The sequence below is a fragment of the Melanotaenia boesemani genome, chromosome 16, assembly GCF_017639745.1.
Source record: "Melanotaenia boesemani isolate fMelBoe1 chromosome 16, fMelBoe1.pri, whole genome shotgun sequence".
Taxonomy (NCBI): Eukaryota; Metazoa; Chordata; class Actinopteri; order Atheriniformes; family Melanotaeniidae; genus Melanotaenia; species Melanotaenia boesemani.
In genome coordinates, this window is record NC_055697.1 from 16,678,658 (window position 1) to 16,704,401 (window position 25,744).

Genomic DNA, 25,744 nt, shown 5'->3' on the forward strand with positions numbered 1-25,744 from the left:
GGGATGTGTTTGTTTTTTTCTCTGTATGCAAAAGTTGAGACACGTTGCATATTACTTTTACTGAAACATATTCATGTTATGGTATTAAATATGGAATTTAAGTGCAGACTCCCTTCAATTTGAGGTCATTTGCATCCAAATGGAAGGAAGAGTACTTCTTATATGTGCATATTCATTTATATTTATTGCTCAACAAAATATAAAACCTCATTATTCCACCAGGTTGGGAAATTTGCAAGAGGACTGCAGTACACATAAGAGATAACCATGGTCTGCACAACATACACGAGTCAGATACGCCTATGCAACATGACCAAGAAGCAGATACAATATGGTCAGAGAATGAAACCAGTCATCAATCATGACATCAGATTTCTTTGATGCAGAGAGCAGTTTTATGTCAGTAATGTGTTGCATAGATTGATTGGATGTGATGACAAATAGCTGTCTTACTTCATCCAAGCTCCCACTGTGGGACCGATCTGTCCCACAGTGGGAGCTTCCTGTGGTGCTTGTGAACCGTATGGCAAGTTCTTGTCATGTGAAAACACCATCAGCGGTTACACATAGGCATTTCACAGCAGTACTAGAGCTATTAAGAAGTGAATTATCCTTTTAGGTACAAAGGTATTAAAAATGCCTAGTGCCAAAAAAAAGCACGCCAACATATTAAAAGAAGCTCAAAGAGTTAAAAAGCAACTCAAAACAATCCCACTGAACAGTGATGAGCCAAGTTGTGGGAAGCTCCTCTCAAGTCATCTTTATGCAACCTTTGCTTTTTTTGTGTTGTGCACAAGCAAAACAATACAAATGCTGTTTCTGTGACACTTCGGTTTTCATTTTTCCATCTTTGTCTGGATAAAATAAAAAAGAAAGATTAAAACAACGGCAGAAATAAGTCAAGAAACCATAAAATTCAAACATCTTTATATCAACTCCAGCAAAAATACAAAGTTCTTAACATAAAGATGTATCATTCTTGGGATTACCACAAATAAAGCAGGTATTTCTTTCTAATATACAAAATCAAAATCTTTAAATAGCAACTGTAAAGAATAAACATGTTCAAGTCTGATATTTGGTGGGTTGTTAAGATTTGCAAAATTCGTTAGCCTACAAGGAGTTCTTAAATAACAATAAAAACATTGTGGACCTGTTTTGCATTTACAAATGATTTCACTTTTTAAAGGAAAAGACAAGAATAAAAAAAAAGAGAAATATTTAACACTGTGCTAAAATTATGTTGTTTTTTTTTTTTTTTCTTTTTGTTTCTTAAACAATACACCAATGTAAGTTTCTACTGCGGAAGTAAACAAACTTCACATTATGAGAACTTGCTCCAACAGTCGGTGACAATAAAATAACATAAAATTGCAACACAAAACTTGAAAACCAGCTTGTGAAATATCCCGGGAAAGAATTATCGCTCCTCAATGCGCCACTAACACTCAGGAGTTCATTCAGATCAGACCTGAGGAATTACTGTTCTTAAGGTGATACAAAGACCAGAACTCCAAAGTCCTCTCCAAATGTGCAGCCAGTCTTGAAAGGAGCCGGTGAATAAATATAACGCTGGGATTCTTGGCTGCATTGTAAGAGTTGCAGAAATTTTCTCCATGTTAACAAGATTCCCCACATGCAGAAGCAGGTAAAACACTCAGAGACACAGTGATGAAAACTAACCCAAAACAAACAAAAACAAAAGCAAACTTGCCATGACATATAACGGGTACTCCTCTTTGTTTTAACATCTTTGACCTCAACATCCAATACAGCTATAATAAGAGCAATTCTATGTTAATGCTTTGGGAAAAAAGGGCATAAAAGATTAATCTGTCAGGGAGTGAGACAAACACCTGAACAGTTTGCGCTCGTTCCTTGAGGCAAATGAACGTTTGCTGCCTCTCCAGGAAGGGGGGGGGGGTTCACATTTAGCAACACATTAGTTTACATTACATTTCATAAATAAGGCACCTGGTCACAACGGTCACATGTTCACAATGCCGTGATTGGAAGACAGGCTGGAGATACAAACTGCCAAATTACCGCATGTAAAAATTCATTCAAAGCTCCTTTCCTCTTTCCTCTCCAGCTCTCTGAACATTAATGCAATACGTGCTAACATAAAACAATATTTATATACAAAAAGGGAAAACCAAAGGGAAAAAAACAGTAAATTAGAAGATAGTAAATTCATTTTTTTTACACCTTCATAACAGCATTTAAGTTTGATGGTTGTTATCCCAGCTTCTAAAATGGGGTTTGACGGGCTATTGTTATCTCCAGCCATGCCGTAGAGTGCTGCTAGCCACTACCGGACATCACACAGAACTTGTCTGTAGCCCCTGATCACAGAACAAATGTTCAGCAAATATGCCATCCCATTTGCATTTTCACTCTGAAGCTTTACAAAAGCTTAAACAATTTTTAATATCTGTTTCTTTTTTTTGTTTGTTTTTTTGTCCCTTCCTGAACAGAGAATACTCTGAAGAGTTTGGATAGAATACAAAATAGATGCATTTGGTCCTTCTAAGTATATTCCAAATAAAATGAAAAATCAAAAACTCCTCTACATAAAGATGGCATCTCTGAGGGTTCGTTTTATTTTGTCCTGGTGCGCTTTGCCGGGGTCTCTAAAAGCTCCTGAGCTCTCTTGGTGGCAGCTGCTTTTGTTGCACTGCGTGGCAGCAAGGCTGTCTGATGTCTCTTTGACGCCCCGCTTCTCGTCAGCGTCCGTTCATCTGCCTTCTTGACTCGCTTAGGTGATGCAGTGGACTTTGTTGCCCTCTTCGAAACACTACTGGAGCTCCCAGCCAAAGAGGCCCCTGCCTCCATCTTTTTCTGGGATCTTGTCAGTACCTGATCGGTTGGGGCTGGAGCCTTGACATCCACGCTTGGCTGTGGAGTTTCTGCAGCCTTCTCGCTACCTTTGACTTCAGCAACCGGGCTTTCTGAGGACTCCTTTGTTTGGATTACTGTTGAATTCATTTTTGTCGGTGTGCACTTTTCCATGTCTCCTTTGTCAGCCTCTTTTTCTTTTTTATTGTTAACCTTGTTTTTCGGTGTATCTACAGGGTTGTGTTCAGATACTTTAGGGGATCCAAGTCGTTGAGAACATCTCTTTGGCAGGTCTTTTCTAGACATCTCTCTTGAAGCTCTACTGCTGACCTGAGCCTTCACTGCCCTCTCTTGAACATAATGCTTCTTCATCTTTTTCCCAGCTAACATCTTCCTTTTCTGCAGTTTTGCTGCTGACTCTTTCATCCGTTTACTAACAGCTACGGCTGATTTCCGTCCCTTTAGTGAAGGTTTTAAATTGGACTTAGCAGCAGACTTTGTAGCAGCCAGTGGTTTTTTCATTTTTTTGTTTTTTAACATTTTTGAGCCCCCCTTCAGTCTAACGGTGGTTTGCTGAACCTGCATCTTCTCTCTGATGTTAGAGTATTTCCTCAGGATTCTTGCACTCGCTGGATTTTTTGATTTTCCAGAGGATTTCTGTGATTCACCTGTCTGCGCAGAGGCTTTAGCAGAGGAGTATGATTTAGTCACAGTCTGAGTATTACTGGGAAGTTCTGCTTTCTCCTTCCCTCTCACTGTGCTCGCCTCCTGCTCCAATGCCTTTGCAATCAGTTTCTGACTCTTAGGATTGCTCTTTACAGGAGAAGCAATCGCAAACTTTTTCAAATGTTTCTTTAAGCGTTCTGCCTGAAGACTTGGAAACACTCCCTGCGAGGTCCCTGACGCACCCGACGAGCTGTGGAAGCAGAGCTGAGTTTCTGACGGAAGACGTGTATTTACCTTCTTCACAATAACGAGGGATTTTGTTTCTGTAGATTCTAGAAACCAGCGACAAATACTGCTGAGATTAAAACCTTTCATGAAAAGCATTTGGACTGGTGAGTATTTCTGCTGCTCAGAAGACTTTGGTTTCCGTGCTCTGCGTTTACTTTTCCAAATAGCTGCTTGTCTGTCTGACTTGTTTCGGTACTTTGCTGTTGGCTGACCTTCTTTGTCCATTTGCACCCAGCCTTTCTGCATTTTATCAAACTTGATATTCAGATTTGTAATTAGGTGCTGGCTCTCTTCTCCAGTCAGAGTCTCAAAGAATTTGTTGGGCATTTGTTTTGGAGGCTCGTGTTTTGGGGCGATGACAGCTACGTGGGAGCTGTGGGGCACAGATGTAACAGACACTGATGGGTGCTTCACCTGAGCTTTTGTTATTCTCTCTGGCATTATTCGAACATCGTTTTGTCTTGCAGTCTCTGTAACAGTACTGGTGGACAATGGGGCTGATCTTTGTGATCTCAAAGCCAGTTTCTTGCTGGATAATGGTGACTGGGAAGCAGACTGGTGGGACAGGTCAAGCTTGCTCGTCTCACTTCTTAATGGCATTCTTGTGGGTCTGTCTGATGTAGAGGAACTGCTATCATCGTGACTTACAGACCTGTCCTCTAAATATGCTACACTTTTCTTCTGGATCAAATCATCGCTCGCCTCGTTTTCCTTTTGCGGAACCCGCTTACTTCTTAATGGCATTGGCTGTGTTTGCATTTCGGTCTTTACAGGAATTTGATTTTCAGGATTTGATACCTCGCCAAAGAGTTTATGTTTCTCACTCTTATTGTTGTCTGAAACAACTTTAGCAGATCTTAATTTTTTTTGTTTGGTCTCTGATTCTTTTTCTAACTCATTCTTTTGTATATCTTTAGATGTTGCCTCTGCAGGTTGTGCAATTTCAATGTCTGATTCAACGGTTTCTGGAGCTGTGCTCTGTTGGGACTGTTTAGACTCTGGGGGATCAGATGACCTGAATAGAAGAGATGAAGTTATGGGAGGTGGAAAAGGAAGGAGAGCAGGAATCTGCTCTGCAGATGGAAGGATAAGGGTTGAAGGGTCTGGGGGAGAAATGGAAGTGAGGATATTTGAAGCTGAAGTTCCCAACGTTTTCTGACTGGTTGATCTCAGCTGCCGCTTAGACTCAGAAGTCTGATCAGCGAGTGCAGGCAAACTTTCCTGACCTTTCACGACACTTTTTTGTTTGTGGGTTTGTTTAGTCCTTGAGGGAAATTTATTTCCTGGGCTTGATGGTGCATCAGAAGATGGCTCGGTCTCATGAATCACAGGAGTAGTCTCTAACAATTTTACAGGCTTGTTTGTTTCAGGTGGCGTTTTCTCTAATTTTTTATTTTCAACATCTGAATCAACAGTTGGATCAGCTGATGTTTTTTCGGGTGTATTCTGACTGGATTTTACTGGCGTTCCACTGGGTGATGTGGGGTTGCTGCCTGCTCTGTGGCGCAGATTTCTATCAGAGGCCGATACAGGTTTACCATTAACATAACCGACTATCACTGATTCTGTTTGCACTAAACTCTTTGGTAGTGAAGGTTTGGTACCTTTTTTCCTACGCTGCTGACTCTTGGGTGGTAACTTCTTTGAGAGTGGATCAAGTGACTTTGAGGACAAATTACTCTCGTCTTTATTTTCTGTTTCTAGAGGCTCAACACTGTCAGTTGTTTCAGACATTATAACATCCACCTCCGTTACTATCAGCTCCTCTGCTGTACCTGCAGTAGACAGATTTTCTGTCACCTGAATGTTGTCAGAGTTTTTCTGCATTTCTGGCTGAAGTTCTTTAGGTTCTTCATATTGCATTTTCTCTCCTTTATCTTCCTCCTCTTCCTCAACTTGACTGGCTGTTGGGGAGCTAGTCTCCTGATAAACAGGCTCACAAGCTTGTACTTTATCTGATGAAAGCTGGGGCACAGCTTTTTCTGTGGTAATACTCAGGAATTGCTCTGCTTCTGTTTCTGCTCCTGCATCTGTTTGCTCTGTTCTGTTATGTGTGACCTCTTGCGACTCTGGCTCATTCTCTTTCAGTGCTTCAGTTGTTGGCTCTCCAACAGCATCTTCACTTTCTCTTCTCACCCCTGATTCAACAGTTGCCTCTTTTTCTTGGTTCTCTGTAGTGCACCTTAATGGAGATGGCGAATCTGACTGCTCCTTATTCTGACACTGATCTGTCTGACTTGTTTCAACTACAATATCTACTTTACTAGCTGCAACCTCTACAACATCTCCTGCGCCTGGTAATACACTTTCATCTGACTCTTCATTGGACATTTGTTGATTTATTTTCTCCCTGCATGCTCCGGCAAACGGCATATGTACAGGAGGTACACCTTCTGGCTTTGAAAGGATTTGTTTTGGGGTGATCAGTGTGATCAGCTCCGGCATTGGATTAGGACAGTTGCCCCTCCCGGCCAATGTGCGGACAGTTTTTAACTCCCAGATTTCATCTGAATACATATGCCCCCTGGTGCTTTTTCTGGCATTGCGGCGTGGGAGCACGCTGCGCCGCTGCTCCTTTAAACACTCTGTTATTGGCTTGTCAATAAAAACAATGTCACAGCGGCCAAGATCAGGGTCAACCATCTGCCTACAAGAGGAGTGCCTCATCCGGTGTTCAGAAGACCTGATGGTCTTCCTCGCAGTCCTTGCAGAGTTGGAAGGAATGGTAATGTGAACAGGAAACACTTTTGCTGATGTATCTTTGGGATGCCCAAGAGTCTCCCTTCGCCTAGCTTGATGTGCGAGACTCAACTGACTGTATCTTTTTACAGAGGAGCTGAGCCTGGCGCTTTGAGTCTCTGCTTTGCTGAATGAATGCAAGTTGTCCTGTTTGTCCTCCAAAGTGTCAGCTTGAGAAGAAAGAGTTGTATTGAGCACACATGATAGCTTCTTACCAGTACCGTTGTTGGTCATGATTTTCATCTTAAGAGGTGCATGATCGTTGTGGCGGTTCAGCTCTCCATCCACTGGATTAGCAGTGGGAGAGGCTGGAGGATGGTTACTCCCTGGTCCAGGGCTGCAATGATCTAACTCAGGGCCAGATGTTTTCAGGGACAGAGCATGCTCTGGAGTTTTCTTAATTGCACAACTGCTTGTGATAGAATGGGACATTTCCTGGACTTCTGTCTTGGGAGTGGACTGACTGGGAGAGCTTAGTTCAGGGCCTAATTTCTGTGGGGTGACTTCACTGGAGCTTGCAGTAGCACAAGCACTTCCCTGGACGCCAGAGGTAGAGTTAGAGGCTTTCTGTGCATTAGAGGATGAATGTGCTTTTACTTCAGATTGAAGAAAACCTATGGCATCTACTATCTGCCTCTGATGGTGGGGACAGAGTTTGGCCATGAACTGCTCCAGTGTGGAGGTGGACTGCAGGTCCTTTGCCTTTGTAACATGGAAGTCTGGAGACTCTCTATAGAGACAGAAGAAGAAAACAGGTTCACATTGTTGACTGGCCTGTGATCTGCTAATATTTACAAAAATTGGGTGCAAAATGTGTAAAATCATTCACACATTAAATACAGTGTTTATCATTGCATATTTATTAGAAGAATAACCAATTTTATAAGTAGATTACTTATTCAATGAACTTGACCAATTACATTATAGCTATTATTGCTGTTTGCACAGGTGTTTTTTGTTTTGTTTTAAATATACATACATATAGTATACGTAAAAATAATACATGCACAAGACATTTAATTATAGTAGCCCAGTTTGAACACATTTATCACTTGTAATATATAGAGGGGGCAAACAGTGAGTACATCAGTTTTGTTTAAATTTGATGTCAAATTTTGTTATGGGTTGTGCAAAAGGTGACATTTGGATACAAGTGCTCACTAGCTTGAGCCATTTAACAAGTACAAGACATCAAATCGACCACAAAAATATCCGTTTTTTGTGGTGGTGCAGTAGGTCTGCTGTAAAATCATCCAATACACTTGGAGCATTTACAGAACCATATCGTGTCCCAAAACCACCCACTCATTAGTATGAAAGATTTTTCTCTCAAATTTCTTTTTTTTTGTTGTTGTTATTTTAAACAAGAAAATAAATGGGCAAAGAAAACTGAATCAAGATTTCTTAGATTAGATAACCTGTTTTTTCTACTGACTGAAAATGAAAAGCCCCATTCAGAATAAAAATTGGAGGCATTTTTTGTTTAAACCAAAAGTTTAAAAAAGTACTGTATCTGTACACGAATTTCAATAACACCACAGTATATTGTCAAATACCAGCCAGTGTAAATCTGAAATGTGTCAGTTTCCCCCCTTTTTAGAGCTAAAGCAAAAACAGTTGAATAAATAGTGTGAAGTCTGCAATTTAGCCTCTTTTCTGTGTCGGTTCTCAGCAATTACACAAATGTAAAATTTCACAGTTCAATCAACATACTTGATTTCTTCAAAATAAAAAAAAATCCTGTTTGGTGCTTCTATACACAATAACAGACTGAAACATAACAATGGTTGTTAAATAAAAATGGATTTCAGATTTGTATCACAAAAGATAAAATACCTCAACAGTGTTTTCAGACGTTTTGCTGAAATACAAAATGCAGTTTTATGATGTTACATTAAGCAGGTTTGTTTTGTTTGCATTTTATATTGTTTGAGGCACTGACTTGAAAAGAAATGTGTTAAAATAAATACCCACTAGTCAACATCTTACCTGCATTAAGGTTATATTGACATTCATCATGTAACAATATAAAAACTGATAAAAACAGAAATGAAGTTAGGAGGTTTTTTTCCCCCCTTTTCTTTTTCTTTAAGCTCTAAACACAAAATCATTTTTACAACATGCCAAAATATCACAAATGTAAATTTTAAAGATTTAAAAATAAATTTCAGAGATTTAAAAAAAATAAGATTTCTGCAACTAGAAGCTAACTGTTTTTTCTTTGCTAATCATATCTTCACATCCCTGCTTGTGAGGTCTAAGGAGTGAAGTACCTGAATTACGAATGATGTTTCATCCCTGAGGGTTTCATTTAGCATTGCTGTGAGGAACAAACAAAGTTCATGCCTTTTTCTTCCAGTGAAATAACATTATCCATCTAACAAGCACAAGCAAACCAAATTACAGCTTTTAAACGCATACACAAACTGATACCTTAAACAACAACGATGATATAATATACATCAGGGAAATAAATCTAGAAATTACAAACAACAGAGGCTTTCTATTTTACATCTTCAGTTAACTATTATCCAGACTTTTAGTAGCATTTCAGTTAATATATTTAATGCATCAATGGCAGGGCGTGGAAACGCATATGCATTAACACATATTTCTCCACAAGTAAACATCCTCAAAGATAAAATCGACCTTGTTCAACAAACCTCAGTCACACACATGATTTAATCCAATCATGCTGAATACTGTAAGTGTGAAACCACATAGAGAAGCTGTACATATGTCCATGTTCAGGGATGCTCATGTCTTATTATCTCAAGTATATCGTGTATTTCCAGAACAGAACAAAACCAATTTGTGTCAGAACTTTCTTAAATCTTTGCATCTAACATGCAGTACGTTTTACGATGACTTTTACACACCATACACTTGTCTATTAACTTTTTTTAGTAATATATTTTGTTAAAGCTGTTTACATTTATGATTACTTACCTATAAGCAATAATATAATCATTAACTCATCAATATTATATAAAAAAAAAATAAAGTATGAGCAAAGCAACTTACTATATCATCTATTTGAGAAAGTATTGTAAAGGGAGGTTAAGTTTCCCATTTAGGAACAAAACTGCTCCTGGAGAGCAGAAAACCATTAAAAATGCTTTTGTTGCCATTAAAAAAAAAGAGCCCCCAAACGGATTTATCCCTACTCCAATGAGATATTTAAGAGAAAAAATAAAATAAATCATAATTGTATTTACAAAGATGCACTAAAATATTTACATACAGTGCAACTTTGACATTTTCTGCTGTCAAAACCTTTTCTGTAAAAAAATAAATAAATCAAAATCTTACAGTAAACTGTAAGTTGTGTTGTGTGTGAAGGCCTGCTACATTAAACAGCTGAGAACAGTAGAATCTGATATGGATTTTAACATGAGGTAGTCAGCTGTTAAAACTGCTACAATAGAAAGTGAGGAACACACAGACATGAACAACAAAAAAAAGCCTTCACATGCCTATTAAGAAGCTTAAAAACAGTGATCTTCGAATCACACTGGAAGATTGTCATGCTGTTACTGAGGGAGACAATCAAAAAGGTAAGTTATTAGACTTTACCTCATTTTAAATGACATTGAAGGAACTCTTTTTCCCATAAGTTATTTAGTCATTATGAAAAGTATAAAGTGTATAAAAAGTATGTGCAATGAACAAAACTCAATCAGCAACTGAAGTCGTTCATAACTAAAGACATGAATAAATATAAAGAACTGCAAGAAGTGCCAGTAGTCCAACACGTTAGTTGGTAAATTTGTCTTTCAACTGTTGTGACTGTGTTGGTAGTATACAAGTGTGCAAGTACCTGAATTTTACTTAACATCTGAGCTGTCACTTCATATTTCTTTTAATCTGAAGAACATTTTTTAACATAAGACTGAAAATACAACCGTGAGTTAACTGTGTAACCATATCATTAATCAAATCAAAAGAATCTTCAATCATCTGAGAAAATGTCCGTCTAAAACGAGAATGTAAGTACTGCTAAAACTCCATAAGCAAGATTTGCTAGAGCTGTGGCAACCTCATAAAAAGATAACGGGCCATGGCCCCTTTTTCTGGAGCATCCAAAGGTAGAAGTGATAATGCACCAACATATGTCCTGTGGGACAAAGCAGAGTCTAAAACCAGGCAAAAATTCTATGAAAATGGCAACGGTGAAAGTTTCTGTAACAGTTTAGCTCTAAAGCCTTTCAGTTTGAAAGCAGCATAACATAATCTTAATATACAATTTTAGTAAATTATATCAACCTGAGCTTCACTGAGCAATTTAAAACTACAGAAATTTAAAACTAGCATAACTTGCTGCATGCTTTAACTTCTGAATGATTTCTTATAGACTAAAGCGACCAGAAGTAGACCCTCTGCCATTGCTGAGGTGGCATTTCTGTTCATGTCTGAGCAGAATAAAATAAACGATGATGTCAATTGTTAAATTACAGGTGTCAATCTGACATAAACTGTGGGTATCCATGTTGCCGCCCAGCTTAGCATGACAAAACAGTAACATTAATTAGTCATTAATGTTACTGTAATGTTACAGCACTGCTGAATGCAATTAATAGCTTCACTGAATTTTTACTGTTGGGATTAAGAATTAGATTGTGTATTGAGGAGTGTACCCAGGAAATTAAATGTCCACGACTAACAGATGCAAAGGAAGTATGGGCCTCATAAAAGAGGACTATGAAACAACACTATACCATAAACACTGGGCATGTACCCAGTCTACATTTATACTGAATGATTTCTCATGTTGCATCTCAGTGATAACACCTGAAGCCGAGAGATATAAAAGTCCTAAATCACACAAAGCTGAAGGCCTACACTTGCACTGCAATGCTACTGTTACTACCTAAAGTAGACATCTCAGAGAAGGTGCAGCACACTTGTAAGTTAAAGTAATACTTAAAGGACATATCTGTAGCTGAGGTATAATTATGTTTGGGCAGAAATTCCCAATGTGACAGAAAATAAAAATCTCCATAACAAAAACTGCATCTCAATTATTAGCATAGGCAAAAATACAGAAAGAAAGAAAAGACAACAGTGTTTGCTGTTTATATTAGAATACTAGACTCAGAAATAAATATTTTATATAGAATTTAGACTTAATAAATATTTTAGTGTTTGGACATATCGTTATATCCAGTGTCAACTTAGTCATATAAGTGCAATTGCAAAATCTGCTGTCACTCACTCTGCAGTGCCACCACTTTAGTGTATGACCAGTACTGAAAGAAGACACACAGGGGCGCCACACACTAAGCTTCAATACAGTGCTGTGGGTAGAGAGCAAATTCATAAAGATGGGAATTATTCTTTTTTATGCATACTAAGATAATGTGTAATCAATTAATAAAATGCTGTGGTATATCGGAAATGTTTGACTAACAGCAGGCATGCCTTCCAGGCACAATGTGTACTGTAGAGAGACACTTGAATGTTTAAATATCATAAATATATAAATTAATGTGTTATTCTCCAAAAGTGGGATTAAAAGTACTTAAATACAGGTACTGAGGTTTTAAAGACAACAAAGTCAAGTTCTACCACTGTCTAACAGAAGTACTGGTTAAAAAAAAAATCCCATCACTGTGAGCAGGTAACAGAGGAATCATCACTCTTTGGATAAAAGTCATCCATCAGGGAAATCAGTCCCACGCTCATCAAATGTATTCCCTGTTTTCTCAGAGACAGTACTCTGGGAGTTTGGGAGTTCTTTTTCTTCGGGGGACTGTGAAACATCCCGTTCTTCCACTTGGCTTATCAGCTTCATTTTCTTTTTAGGGGGATGTTTTAAGGTTCCCAAACGCTCTTTAACTTTGTATTCCAGGGTGCTGTGTGGAATTCCATAGACTGCTTGAGCTTTTGACACACTCATTTTCCCGCCCATTACCACCACAATGGCCTCTTCAAGCAGCTCAGTGTTATATTGTCGATATCGCCCCCGTTTCTTCCGTGGCTGCTTGTTACCTGGGTCTGACTCTGAATCCACAGAATGATTCCCCACCAAGGATTGGTGGTCAGTAGGGAAAGGCCAGTATTCCTTCTCTGAACCTGAGCTATTAGAACCTACGCTGCTCCTTTTCTGGATCTGTCTGGGCAAAATAGAAAAAAGCCTCTTTTCAAGGCCATTCTCGCAGAGTGAACCTGAATATTCGGTGGTTATGGAATCCCAGGAAGGATCTGTTCCTGCGGCCAAAACTCGCACCTGAGGAATCTTGAGGTCAAAAGATGAACGAGAAAAGGCAAGGCCTTGATCCCCATAGGCCTCTTTGAGGTTTCCTTTCTCAGTAGAAAGTGACTTAGTCAGAAGTCCTGCAGCTTCCAACAACCTGGGTATGTCTTTAAGGTGCTCACTAGCTTCAGTGCTGGTTTTGAGTTTGAGTAGGGCCCCAAAATGAGTTTTGGAATTCCAGGAAGGAGATGCCTTTCTGAAAAGCTCGGTGGGGCTGGACCGGTGGTTATGGCTGAGAGGTGACTCGGGGTCGCTCTCCAGATCAGCTTCCTCTTTGATGTGCAGCGAATATGCAAGGGACGAGGAAGGCTTATAACTGGTGGAGTGGCCGAAATTCTCCCTCCTCCTCCCATCCTGTAGGCTCCTCCTAAACAGCCCGACTTGTCCGTCCGCTCTCAAGGTTCGCCTGATTGGATGGAAGGAAATTGGGTGTAAGCAGAGCTTGCACAGTGCCCTTTTCTTTTCTCTAAAAGGAGGATGGGTTTGGGGGTGGGGTGGGGGGAGAATGTTGGCCACTCCTTTATTATATGACCTTGCTTTGGTAACATCACTGTCTATAAAAGCAACTGACTGTGTAAATGAGAATTATGAACAAGATTTTTCAGTTTGAAATTGTTTTTTTTTATAATTTGCTTGTGTTAACTTTTGACACATATTCACATGAATATAAAATAAACAACAAAGGAAAAATTAAAAAAAGAAAGAAAGGGGAGAGAAACAAGGAAAATATAAAGCAAAGAAAATCTTTATATTCCTGTGGCTCATATGCACAGCCAGGAAGTGGTATTACTTATCATTGCTGTTGGGGGGTTTTGCATGTAGGTTTTAAGCAGGGCACAACAAATATGCCATTTAAAATGACTAATGCAAATACAGCTGTTAACATCTTGTGTGTGACGTTACCACTGAACAAGCGCAGCAATAAAAGAGTAAGCCAGCAGAGGGTTGTTCCGTGCATCAGACTATCAAAACTGAAAATCTAACTAACCACACCACAAAAAAGAATTTAATTATTTAATTGTTGACCAAGTGTTGAAATCTAATTTAATTCTCTGTAGGCCTTGCCTAGAATTTACAATAACTAAAAAGTGCCTTATTCATTTTAGTTTTCACTGCGTCATTATTCTGTGCTCTATAAATGTTGATAGTTTTCACATGAAAACCTACTGAAGTGCCTACTGAGTGCATGGAGTATATCACATTCAAAAACCAGATCCTGAAACTAAAAAGATCCTATTAATTCTCAAAGGAGTGGAAGAGGATAATTCAAAGCCACTGGTGTTTAATTAATGCAAATACATTTTTAATTAAAAGGCACATTCAAGTCTTGTTCACGAGAAAGATAAAAGAATCCTTGCTTTCAAAGGAAAGAGAACCAAACTGAAAAATGAGAAATAAAGAAAAATATTTACATAAAAGGATCACAAACGCTTGATTTATTAAAAAAAATAAATAAACCAAAGAACAAATTACAGAAAATAAAAGTAATTTGAAATATAGTCCTCTGATTTAGATGAAAGATGGTAAAAGAAATTTAGATTATTTTAAACTTGGTGTTAGGAAACTATGTTGTATAGAAATGGATGAAATCATGTTCATGCAAAATAAAAACTGAGTTACAAGCATCATAAAAGGTGAACAAAATTCATTTTAAAAACAACTCAATATTTTTTTTACTCAATTTTACTTGAAATAAGAATGTAAATTTAACAACACATTTGCTATGTTAGCTCATTCTGAAGTGTCTCTTTGGTTAATGAATGATGTACTGCAAAATATCTATTCTCTACTGCATTTGTGTTTGGTTTCGCAAAGGGCAGTTTCACACGGCTTTATCAGGTACGGCAGTCTAAGATTTTTTTTTCGACTCACCTTGCACTAAGACTCAAGAATTTTAGCTGCAACCCCTACAGTAAATCATCATAACTGCCGGGCCAACAAGTGTTTCGTCACAATATGAGCAGAAACCAAAAACAGAGCCAAGCTAACAGAATATGTTCGAGCCACACCTGCTCAAAATCAAACAATGGCTGCCTGCTCAGTCTGGTGGTCATACAAGTGAAATCTCAAGAGATGAAGAGAATTTCATTTAAAAAGTACAAAGTGGTTCACGTTGAAGAGCAGCATAACACTAACTGCATCCTCTTGGATGAGTGGGAGTTTTAAAAGCAGAGTTAGCAGAAACATTTAAGAGACTTTTTTTTTGTTGTTAAGGGAAAAGAGATCTGTTAGCACAGCCATGTTTGTTACTGTTCATTTTTTCATCAACTCCAATTTTAGAACTGGAGTCTCAGACCTTGGCTGATGCCACTACCATTAACTTCTTCACCTTCTAATTTAATCTTAGTCATCCCCCTTAATTAAAAACATCATCGCTTAAGGACTGGGAACTATACGAAAAACTTTTCTTACCCCTTTAATGTGGATGCAGCAGGAGAAGCGCAGGGACTGTGGACAGATTGGCTGCTGCTGTAGCGATTCTTTTTAATAGATAAGTCAAGAACTCCATCTATGAAAAAAAGAAAAGATATTTAGATTCTGTGGTAAATTCAGGCTGGATTATAAGTAGTTAGCTAGTTCAGAAATGAATTAACTGCTCTGTTACACATCTTTTTCACACTACCTTGTTCACTGGGCTCTGCCAGGGGCTTCTTGATGGTGAGGTCAAGAGGAGCATCTTGGTCAGCCATGAGGAGCTTGCTTAGGACGGGGTTCTGGTTGTGTGCTGGCCCAGTCAAGGTGGCAGCAGGGCTGGTAGAAGGAGGAGGAGCCCCTGAATACAAGGGCGGGGTCGGCAGGCTTTGGTCAGAGTGAGGCGGGGAGTCTGAGTGACTGTCCTGAGGGGAGATGGTTTTTGAGGTATATTCGGCAGCAAACTGACTGATCATTCTCTGAAGAATCTCTCGAGCCACTACTGGAATGTGTGGGTCTGAGAAACTTGGCACATCTGAAAGGACAAAAATACAAAAGGCATAAAATGTTCAGCATACATTCCTTTACAGAAACATCAGATTTGTTTAACCTTTATTTAACCAGGAAGCCCCTTGACACTAGTCTCCTTTTCAAGGGAAACCTGGCCAAGACATCATGCTATAGCAGTCAACATTTATAAAAACACAGCACAAAATAAAAACGGTTCAATAGATATAGATTTTACATAATAATGTAATAATGTATGTAAACTAATATGTTAAGAGAAAATACTTTTCATTTGTCTGCAAATAAACTTAGATTAACTTAGCTCAATAAATTAATTCATTCAGTTTTAGTTGCAGAAATCCACATTAATTTACAACCATGTTTACATCTACATACATAACCATTTATCCATGGCTGGTCTTTGTCCAGACTCATTATTGGTATAACAATGTAAGTACTATTACACTACTGCAGCCCAAATATTGACCCATCAAGACTCACCTTTTCTGTTAAGAACAGCATTGAGAAATTCCTCGGCTTGTTTCTCTAGTCTGCTGATTGTGATCTGATCTTTAATCAGAAGAGGTTTGGGTGTTTCTTCTACCCCCTCCTTGTTTAAGCCAATTAAGTGTTCCTGTCAAAAGGCAAAACTGTTAGATCAGTGGTCTTTCATTCGCAGAAACACAGAATAATAATCTTTTAAGCAATTTAATCAAGGTAATTAACTACAAATTCTATTATGATATCATGATGGAATAGAAAACAAAATGTGTCAATAATAAATTCTTAGCACCCCTTCATCTGACCCATTTCTCCTCTTGAAAGTACTTCTATAAGAAATCAGGAATGTGATGTTTATCACATATCTGATGTCCTTCACCTGCACTATCAGTTTGAATTAATTCATTAATTATTAAATCATTATTAACTTAGTTTAATAAGACATGCAATGTTCCCCTCATACAACTACATGGAACTATGGTTAATGTAAGAAAGACACAGAGAAAAGAAATCTTACTTTGACTTTGTCTCTTCTCAAACAGCAGAATAAACAATTTTCATCAAATGACCAATCAGACACTGCAATAGGCTTTAAGTCTGCAAACACAAAGGGAAAACAGGTAATGAAGTACAAACATTTGTTGTTTTCAATTTTTCTGAAATACTAATTGATTTGGAGTTTTACTCAGGTAAATGTAATGGTTTCTGAACTAGATGCCCATCTTTAACTAAGTTGAAAAAATAAAATAAGACACTAAAATAAAAAAAGTCCCAATAAAGCACACACATTTTTTTTTGTTCGGTTTTGTATTCATTATCACAGAAACCAAATAGTGAAGCATCAGAGTACTTTACATCCATCTCCTTTTAAAGCCTTAAGTGTATCAGCTGAATGTTCAGCAGTGAATGCTAGTGAAAAAAAAATCCACTTTGACTCACAGCAAACATAAGGACAACACAAATAATGCCTGCTATTGTCTCACAGACATTTCTACAACATGATGTTTCTAAAATTCCACACCAACTAAAACACCAACTTTAGAAAGAAACACAAGCCATCTTCTTTTCTGTAGGCTGTGGGACAGAATTGATGGTACCAGATGGTACAACACAGCATCATTGTCATAATGAGCATTACAATAAAGAAATAGTTTGCAATACTTACCCTTAAACAATTTTAGGTCTTCTAGCAGCTCTGGACAAATCAGACCTTCAAGAATACTCTCAAAACCTGAAGAAAGACATTTAATTCAGTGCATTTGCAAAATGAACATACACATTTTAAGCTCGTATTTGGTCATATTTATTCCATGCTTCGTGTGGAGGACAAAGCAAAACAGACACTTAAAATGAATCACTGATTAATACAACTTTTTGCTCCCAAGGGCCCAAATTAATTTGTTGCACTCAGACAGGAAAAAAATGTTTGAGCCCTTTCTACAAACCATTACTGAGATCTCATGTGATTATCGCTTAGCCATATACCATGACATGTCTTTGCCTTTCCATTCCCATTCTAACCTGACAACCACCCTTGGCTTTCCTTAAAACATATATTATCACTAAATACATGCTTTATCCTCCTGTTGCCAAGCAACAAAAGCACCTACAGAGTCCAGAGTGATTGCATATTATAACATCAAAAAAGGAACCGCAAGCAACAAGAGTGCTAGGAAAATTTCCTATACATTTGAGTAAATTAACTCAAAAGACCCAAATGTTCACTCCGCTGACAATTTACAGCCTAGTAAAAACCAAAGGAAAACACTAGAGACAAGCTATACCACATATACAGGCTGAGGAAATATTCTATAGTCTCAGCTGCTGGAATGATATAGTGTGTTAAGCTGCACAAGACTTAACTATGCATTAGCACAATATGCAATGTCTGCTTGCTGCCGCAGGGTCAGCATAACCAATCCAAAACCACTACACGAGTTAAATCAAGCAATAAAGAGGTCAAACAGAACATCTGTCTACTGAACTGTATCTTAAATGAGAGTACACCATTCTAAATGTGCCACATTTTAAAAGGCCAAATGTAAGAACTTATACTATTCTGACATATTTAACAAGACACGTGGTTGTTAAAAAGCTACATTAATAAGCATACAGTATATAGATTAAATGCGCTGAAAATTCAAAATATTCAGACCCAAATGAATATTAATATCACAAGTTAAATAAGTCAAACTGAATGAATTGCCATCCTACTACAAATCATAGTGAATGCCTACTTACACTACATCTTTACAGATGAGCAGTAAAAGCAGTAAGAAAATCGTCAGTTCTTACCATCCACTCTCTTCCAAACTCAAAGTGAATTCAGTAAAAGCTGTCATCTGTTAAAATGCCCAACTCTGCCTCTCTACAAATTCCCACCCACTTTTCAGTAGCCAAACATAAAAGGGGGTGGGGGGTAAAATGGTGAACACATAGCTTTGCCTATAGCTGCAGCATGAGTGTGTTTCTGGGTTAGTGCACAGGACTTCAGCTGTAGCTATCCAATCCTATTTCTGAAATATTTCAGAAGCACGAGGAGAAAAATGGGTCATCCAGTTTAGTTGACAGAGCAGCGCCATGACATCAAACTACTCTTCAGGAATTCAGTTTAGGGCATTTCAAAATGTGTCATACTGTAATCCACAACTCGGGTCATATTATACTGTCCAGCTAGAAGAGCGCCGAATGGTATAATGACTGATAGGAAGAAAAACAAGCCTCTTTAAGATCAAACATTTTTGGGACCAGTAACAGAAATTAAGAGGAGCCAGCAGCCTAAAGGCACTGAAGATAAATAAATAAATAAATAAACGGCATGTAAAATTTTCAAGCAGCCTCTGAAAAATGAATGAATTTTTTTTTTTTTTTTTTTATATAAACAATGGGCAGAGTAAGGATGCTGATTAAAGGAAATAAAAACATCATGTCACTGTGCTGTGTGCCCTACAACTGTCTACATTTTGTCATTTGCTCATTTAAACTGAATTTCCTTTACAAAAGAACAGTTACTGATTCATAATGATGAATAGGGAATTAAGCTGTCGCTAGAAATAACTGATTTACTGAATGCGATCAGTAATATGTACAGGATACATTGGTAGAACATAATAATGACAAAAAGGAAAAAAAAACTGTACAGAATTATAGCCAGTAGAGAGAACTAATAACATTACAACTTAAGGACTAATAATAGTTACAAAGGAGAAATAAATCCAGTTAACAATCTCTATAGATTGTATCGTTGTAAAACATGTCTAGTTGCTTTGGCTACATATGATCAAACACCTTTCTTCCATGTTTTTTAGTTTGTGCCCATTATGCCAATCAGCTGTTATGTGAGCAGAACGATGATTTACAATAATAACTTTTCCACAGCCTTGTTGGCTCTTTGTTTTTTTAGATATCTACTGAAAGCTAATCAATCCCCGCCAAAAAAACAAAACATGCTGAAATAAAAGAAATGGCATCAGAAATGTTCAGGAAAAGACCACATTTTTTTAACTATAGACTTAGGATCATTCAATATACTTTAACTATATTTAGCCATGAAATGGCGAGTAATTTATGTACAAATGTATTTTTCTGTTTATTGAAGCTTTTATGACCCACACTAGCTTACTACTGTCCATTATAAACTGATAAATGTAATCTGAATATCCATTATCATTAATGCAAAATTACTTGCTCACTTTGTGTCAGAACAAATCCTAATTTGCAAACTATCGTGGTTATAGCAAGGACATGTTCATTGTTTTGACAGTAACTGAGTGGCACATTTGCATTTGACGACCAATAACTAAACCAGAGAAGGAAAAAAAAAACATTTTTTTCCTCATTTCAGTTCTGACGAAGTTTGTCATAACTTGCTGAATAAACCAAAAAGCATGATCCATGAATCTTGAGCATGAAATAAACCAGGCCTGTTAAATTCGATGTGCATTCATGGTGAGTGCTAACTCCATCCAATCTACTTTAGCTTTCTTCTGACCTACATCTGATCCAATCAGAGAGAAAGATTTGGAGTTAGTGACACCTTTGTCCTTCCCATCAGTGCTTAGAAAGAGAAATCCCTTGGGTCTAATATCAGCCTAAATCCAAACTCTTGCCTATGTTGCGAATTACTTTAAATTAGATGTAATATAAAATGAAAAACTCCTCACTGTTTATTTTTGGCAGTATGTAGGTTGACACTGTAGCCAGAGGGTTAATTTTCTTTTATGAGCCTATGCACAAAATCAATGAGCAACTCCCTTGTCATTTTGCATTGCATTAAAAGTACATGACAGCAGGCACATTCATTACCATGTGAGGGATAAATAAAATAAACCTGACACAGATATAGGATTCCAAAAATACTCAAACTACAGTTTTAAATATGACCTTTTTTTTTCGTGTATCAGTGTTCGAAGCCCTACAAGTCTGTTGATTTTTATATCTTTTTCTCTTGAGTAGCTGTACTTTATGGGCCTAAAATGATAGCTGGGAGGCAATAAAAGAAAAAGAGGTTTAGAAGGTAAATGCATGTTGGCAGTAGATTCTTTGTTATGATAACCTTAAAGGAGTAATAAGCGGAAATTCATCATTTCTAGAATGAAGGAATTTAAAAAAGAATCGTTACAAGAGCTCTATAGGGAGGCCCTCCCTCCCTATAAAAGGCAGGAGCAAGTGAGCGATGGTAGCTCATATTTTCAAAACAAAATGAATGAGTGAGAACTAAAGAGCCTACAATTTCACAATGAGCCATCTCTTCTCCTGGACAGGTAAGTAACAACATAAACATTTTAAGTTACTTTGACATGTTCCACAAAATGGGGCTTGTGTGTTTGCACTTTGCACAATTGTTCGCAGATGAGGTGAATTGAGGGTGGGGGAAGAGGTAGAGGAAGAGGAAGGTGTGGTTCATGACACGCTTGGTTTCGGTCTACAGGCAGTGAACAACAGCACACCTTGCGGTGAAACGATTTTGCTTTTTGCCCTTTCAATCTTGCTTTGCCATTTTTACACATAATAATAATTACTCCTGATAACCTGTCAATATATTTTTTGCATGGTCTTTCCCTGCAAACTTCTAAACTATATTCTGGGAAATCAGGATGCAATTATTTGCGTTCATGAAAATACCAACCAGTGGGTTTAAATCATATTTGAAAACAATCTATATATCACAGCCTTAGAGTACTCAGAGCGGTCTAAAACAAAAAAGAATTAAGAATTCTTCATTTTTGTTTAACAAATTTTTAGCCTTCAATCTTGAATTTAAATATGCCCCGAGTATAATTTACCATCAACTATGAATAAAATCGCCACCAAACCCAACTCATTTATATATATTTTTCACTTGTCTACTCATAAAGGTCTATTATTATAATTTACAGTTATAACTTATTTCATTACCGTTTCTAATGAGAGAGAGCCACTGTTTCTTCCCTATGGAATAGACCATTAATTACAAGACACCTGCAAAGTTTTCAGGGTGTTTGGCACGCCTTCCTGCTACATTTACGTATTCTTAAACTAATTACCCAAAGCTGATAAAATACTAAATTTCAGCTTAAGCATGAGATATACATGCTCTTCTTGTGGAATACCCACCCTTCCCTGATGCCCTAGAGGCTGACGGTGTACAGTATTGCATCAAACCCCACTTAGCCCATCCCCCACTCAAGCACTGTACCCTTACTATTCCAGAAGGAGTAACCAAAAGCTTGTAGTAGAACAGGAGTTTATCTAGGCTCAAATGAGCATAAAGGCTAAGTAAACTTGCTAAACCCAGTGGTTCTGGACATGGCTTTTGGAAATACTAAATGAAACTGATCAGCAGTTGCTTGTAAAATGATACCAGTGTTCAGATATGATCATGTAAGCATAACTTTGTATGAAGAGGAACGATGTATGGGCAATGCTCTTTAAAGATGTGAGATGGAGAAAGCCTAGGATGACAGCAGAGATGACAAAGTTGAACAAATAAGTCAAGTTGATGTACATAACTATCTTCATCCATAGTCAACCACCACACAGACACCAAGTCCAACCATCGGAAAACATTCCCTGGTGCATATGAAGCCATCCACAAAAAAGCAATTTTCTTTAAGTCAACAAACTATCAGACATTGTATGGCCATGAGCAAGGCAAAGGTTGAACTTTGATTACTAAAAATATTGTTCATTACAAGCAATACATTGTGGTATGATGAGGCTATACAGCAAAAAGATGTGACAGCTTTGAGCAGCATGTACAGTAAAGTTAAAAAGAAACTGCATGAATAGATAACATGACATGATGCAAACTGAAGAGCCAAATGGTTAATGCTTAACGAAACATAACTTTGAATAATAAATATGAGACCATTTTGATTTTAGCTAAATATGGAAAAGGGTGAAAGTGTGCACGGATGCCCAGTCACATGCCTAAATAAACACACAGTCGATAAGCTGTTGGTCATGTTAAAAATGTGCCTGCTTATTTGGCAAAATCAGGAAAATGTAAACCAATATAAAGTGTAATAGATGGTGCATGCAGAATATTTGCTATGCAGTAGATAAAGTACAAACAAAACTATTTGCCTGACGTCAATATTTGCTTGTTATTTGTTTGAGCAAATCTTTGATCCCACTCATTCACATGTTAAATGCAAGCATGAATAACTGGCATTCCAAACATTTTCCAATGTCAGCTGTTGATGTTTCATTCTAAATTTTCCCAAATTCAGACAGAACACACATTTTCAACCACACAGTTTGCATCTGGGGGCTGATGATCCATAAACACATGTATGGGGCAGACATACAGACAATTGTTGCTGCTGTTCAGTGGGACAATTGTGCTTGTCTGTGCCCTGCAGTTTTACTGCTCACATTAGATAAGAGGACAAAATGTCCATTTCAGGGACAGTGGAGTGGTGGTGGCAGTGGCGTGCAACCCTCTCCACCAAAAAGCCAAACAAAAGTATGTCCTTGTTGTTGTGGACAGAATATGCCTTTCTACAGCCAGCAGACTGATGCTGTTGTCATGTAGTCTGCAGCTTTACAATTATTACCCAAACACAAGAGACATTTGTCAATCATAAAGAGCAAACTCACTAAACAGTCCTGGGAACACAGATAGTGACCAGCTAGAATACTATAATTGTCTGCCCCCTCTCTTTTCACTGACAAATGCAGAGTCCACCTAGCGTTATAACCTCTTTGCTGCACTACTTATTTTTTCCAGGATAAATATAAAACTGCTAAAACTTACTCTACTATGCACATATTATATAAAATGTGAACAAAAAAGGTCCAACAACAATTGCTGCTGTTAAAGTCCTAATATCATAAAGAATGTAATGTTCATATTATAGCTAAGTATCTTCCATTATTATGGACCTGAGCTGATTAAACTGGTCTTTGACTTATGGTCATTAGCAAAAGGCAGCATTAGCCACTTTGTATTACTGTGTTTTAGCAGTTGCTTTTTCTAATTATGACTTTATAACTGTTCATTACACTGAACATGCAAGTAGGCAAAAGCTAGCCAATGAGAAAAAAATAGCAAAGCTCCAGCAAATTAATATTACCTTTTGTAATTTACATAGCTTAAATAACCTAAGATTATCTCAATAAATGTCATCAATCAATGCTACATTATAACTGAATGTGACATTGCTGGATATAAAATAAGCATTGTTGATTTTAAAACAAAATCTGCTTTGTTTTCTAGTATGATTTTGCATGTAAATATATAGAAATGAATTCTTTTACTGACTTGCACAAAATGCCAATAAGTAAATTATTTAACTGAAAGTGATTTTTCTATTCTAATTTTTTAAATTCCCTAATCAAGCATCCTATATTCTTTTGAGAGCTGATGCAGGAAATAAATATTCTAAATAATCATACACAGTCCTGCAAGATGGACAAAGGATAATCCAAACATGAATTTAAATTAAAACTATTAAAACATTTGCATGTTAAATTCATAGCAGACAATCGCTTCACGGGGCCACTCTGGTCCACATTTATTTGATAATCAATTCATCAGCATTGGCTATTGCTATCTGAGTGACAATGAGTCTGGAAAGATATTACATGAATAAGTGTCTCTGAGAAACAACTTAAAAGAACAGGAGTATTTTCAGCACTAGCTGTGTGTGTTTGTGTATGTAACACATTAAACTGAATTAAATTCTTAGTAGGCCTTTTCACTAACGACTGTGCAAACAACCAGCATATTTCACACTAATGTAAATTACTCATTTTGTTATTTGTAAAGAAAATGAAAAGATTAGCTTGGCATGTCATTATGGATGTATCTGCATTTATTACAAGTCTTAAATTGTTTTTTGTTTAGGTAAAAGTGTAGTTTATGATGTGACTTTAGGAGAAAAATGCATCTTTTATCATAATTTTAACTGATATAAATATGAATAATATATCCTGTTGACCAAATGGCAGGTTAAAGTGGGTTTCCCTGTAAGAATCATTTCAGCTTCAGCTGAAAAATATCTGCTCTAATCTGCAGATCTAAAACAAATTCTTTAGATGTATTTACATTTATTTATATATTATAAGTACTTTAACTGTCTTGAATTAAACTGTTCCAAACAATTACACACCTACAGCTATGCTATCAGTTTTTAAAGTCAGAAACTGACCACATTGGTCCTATGATAAATGTACAACATCAGCATGCTGCCATGTTTACATCAAAACTGTGTACCATTTAAAGGGTTCATCGTGTATTGTGAGAATAATTTAAAGTTAAGCCTCTTCTTTCACCTACTGACACTATCCTAAACAGGACGCTGAATAGTTTTAATTCTATTGTTTGGATTATCTTAGTAAGGTTGAGGAAGTTTCGCAGTGCAGCGTCAGAAAAGGAAACTAGCTCATCAGTACGGTCTCTTCTACTTCCTCAATGCAGCAATGCGCGTCCACGGGTGGTACTTTGAGAAAGGCAAGAATGCTAATCGTTAACTGAGAACATCACCTCGCGGGTCTGTGTCGCCCTCCCCCCATCCAAAAATACAGTATCATCATCATACGGGAGCGCGCATTTTAGCAACCGGGTCGCTTTTGGCCGACGCGACACTCGGTGACACTCCCTTTAAAAGAAGCACGGTGCCCTTTAAACAAACTAACGTTAAGCCAGTAGATACTTTCAGTCTCGGTTGAGACTTAACGCCGATTAAAACAGCGCCGAAACCCCAGAGGCGGAGCAATATTTATACAAACTGCAACATTTAACTAGCTGCCTTGACTGGCTACCGTGAGAAGGAAACTGTTGAGGACAAAAAAAGTCGCTCGGAGATGCCCCGAGTCAGTGCAGTAATAGATGGTTATTTACACCGATTAAGGTCGTTCTGAAGCGAAACCCAGCCCGTAAAATGGTAAAATGTGTAACTGCAAGCATCCTTACCTACACAGTGAATTAGTTTGTGTCGCCAAGAGTCAAGTTCCTGCCGAAAGCCGCGCCTGTCGATTGTGCATTGCTGCTTTTTGCACAGACTCGCCATTTTCTACCGTTCCTCTCTGGCGGGCACCAGCACGCGAAAA

General features: G+C 37.6%; 1 protein-coding gene across 3 annotated transcripts; it reads right to left on the minus strand.

Moving 5' to 3' along the window:
* Positions 1-910: 910 nt before the first annotated feature.
* Positions 911-25,744, minus strand: wu:fc17b08 (ligand-dependent corepressor). 3 transcript variants are annotated; one of them, XM_042009645.1, is made up of 7 exons: positions 25,608-25,734; positions 17,373-17,438; positions 16,725-16,804; positions 16,208-16,340; positions 15,411-15,734; positions 15,200-15,296; positions 911-7,261 (listed from the first exon to the last, which is right to left on the minus strand). In XM_042009645.1, the coding sequence occupies exons 1-7, from the start codon at positions 25,702-25,704 to the stop codon at positions 2,602-2,604; spliced, it is 5,457 nt and encodes a 1,818-aa protein (XP_041865579.1). In that variant the 5' UTR covers positions 25,705-25,734; the 3' UTR covers positions 911-2,601. The 3 variants fall into 3 exon arrangements, with proteins under 3 accessions (XP_041865579.1, XP_041865581.1, XP_041865582.1); XM_042009647.1 differs by having other exon boundaries at positions 25,612-25,623; XM_042009648.1 differs by lacking the exon at positions 911-7,261 and adding an exon at positions 8,757-13,193 and having other exon boundaries at positions 25,608-25,744.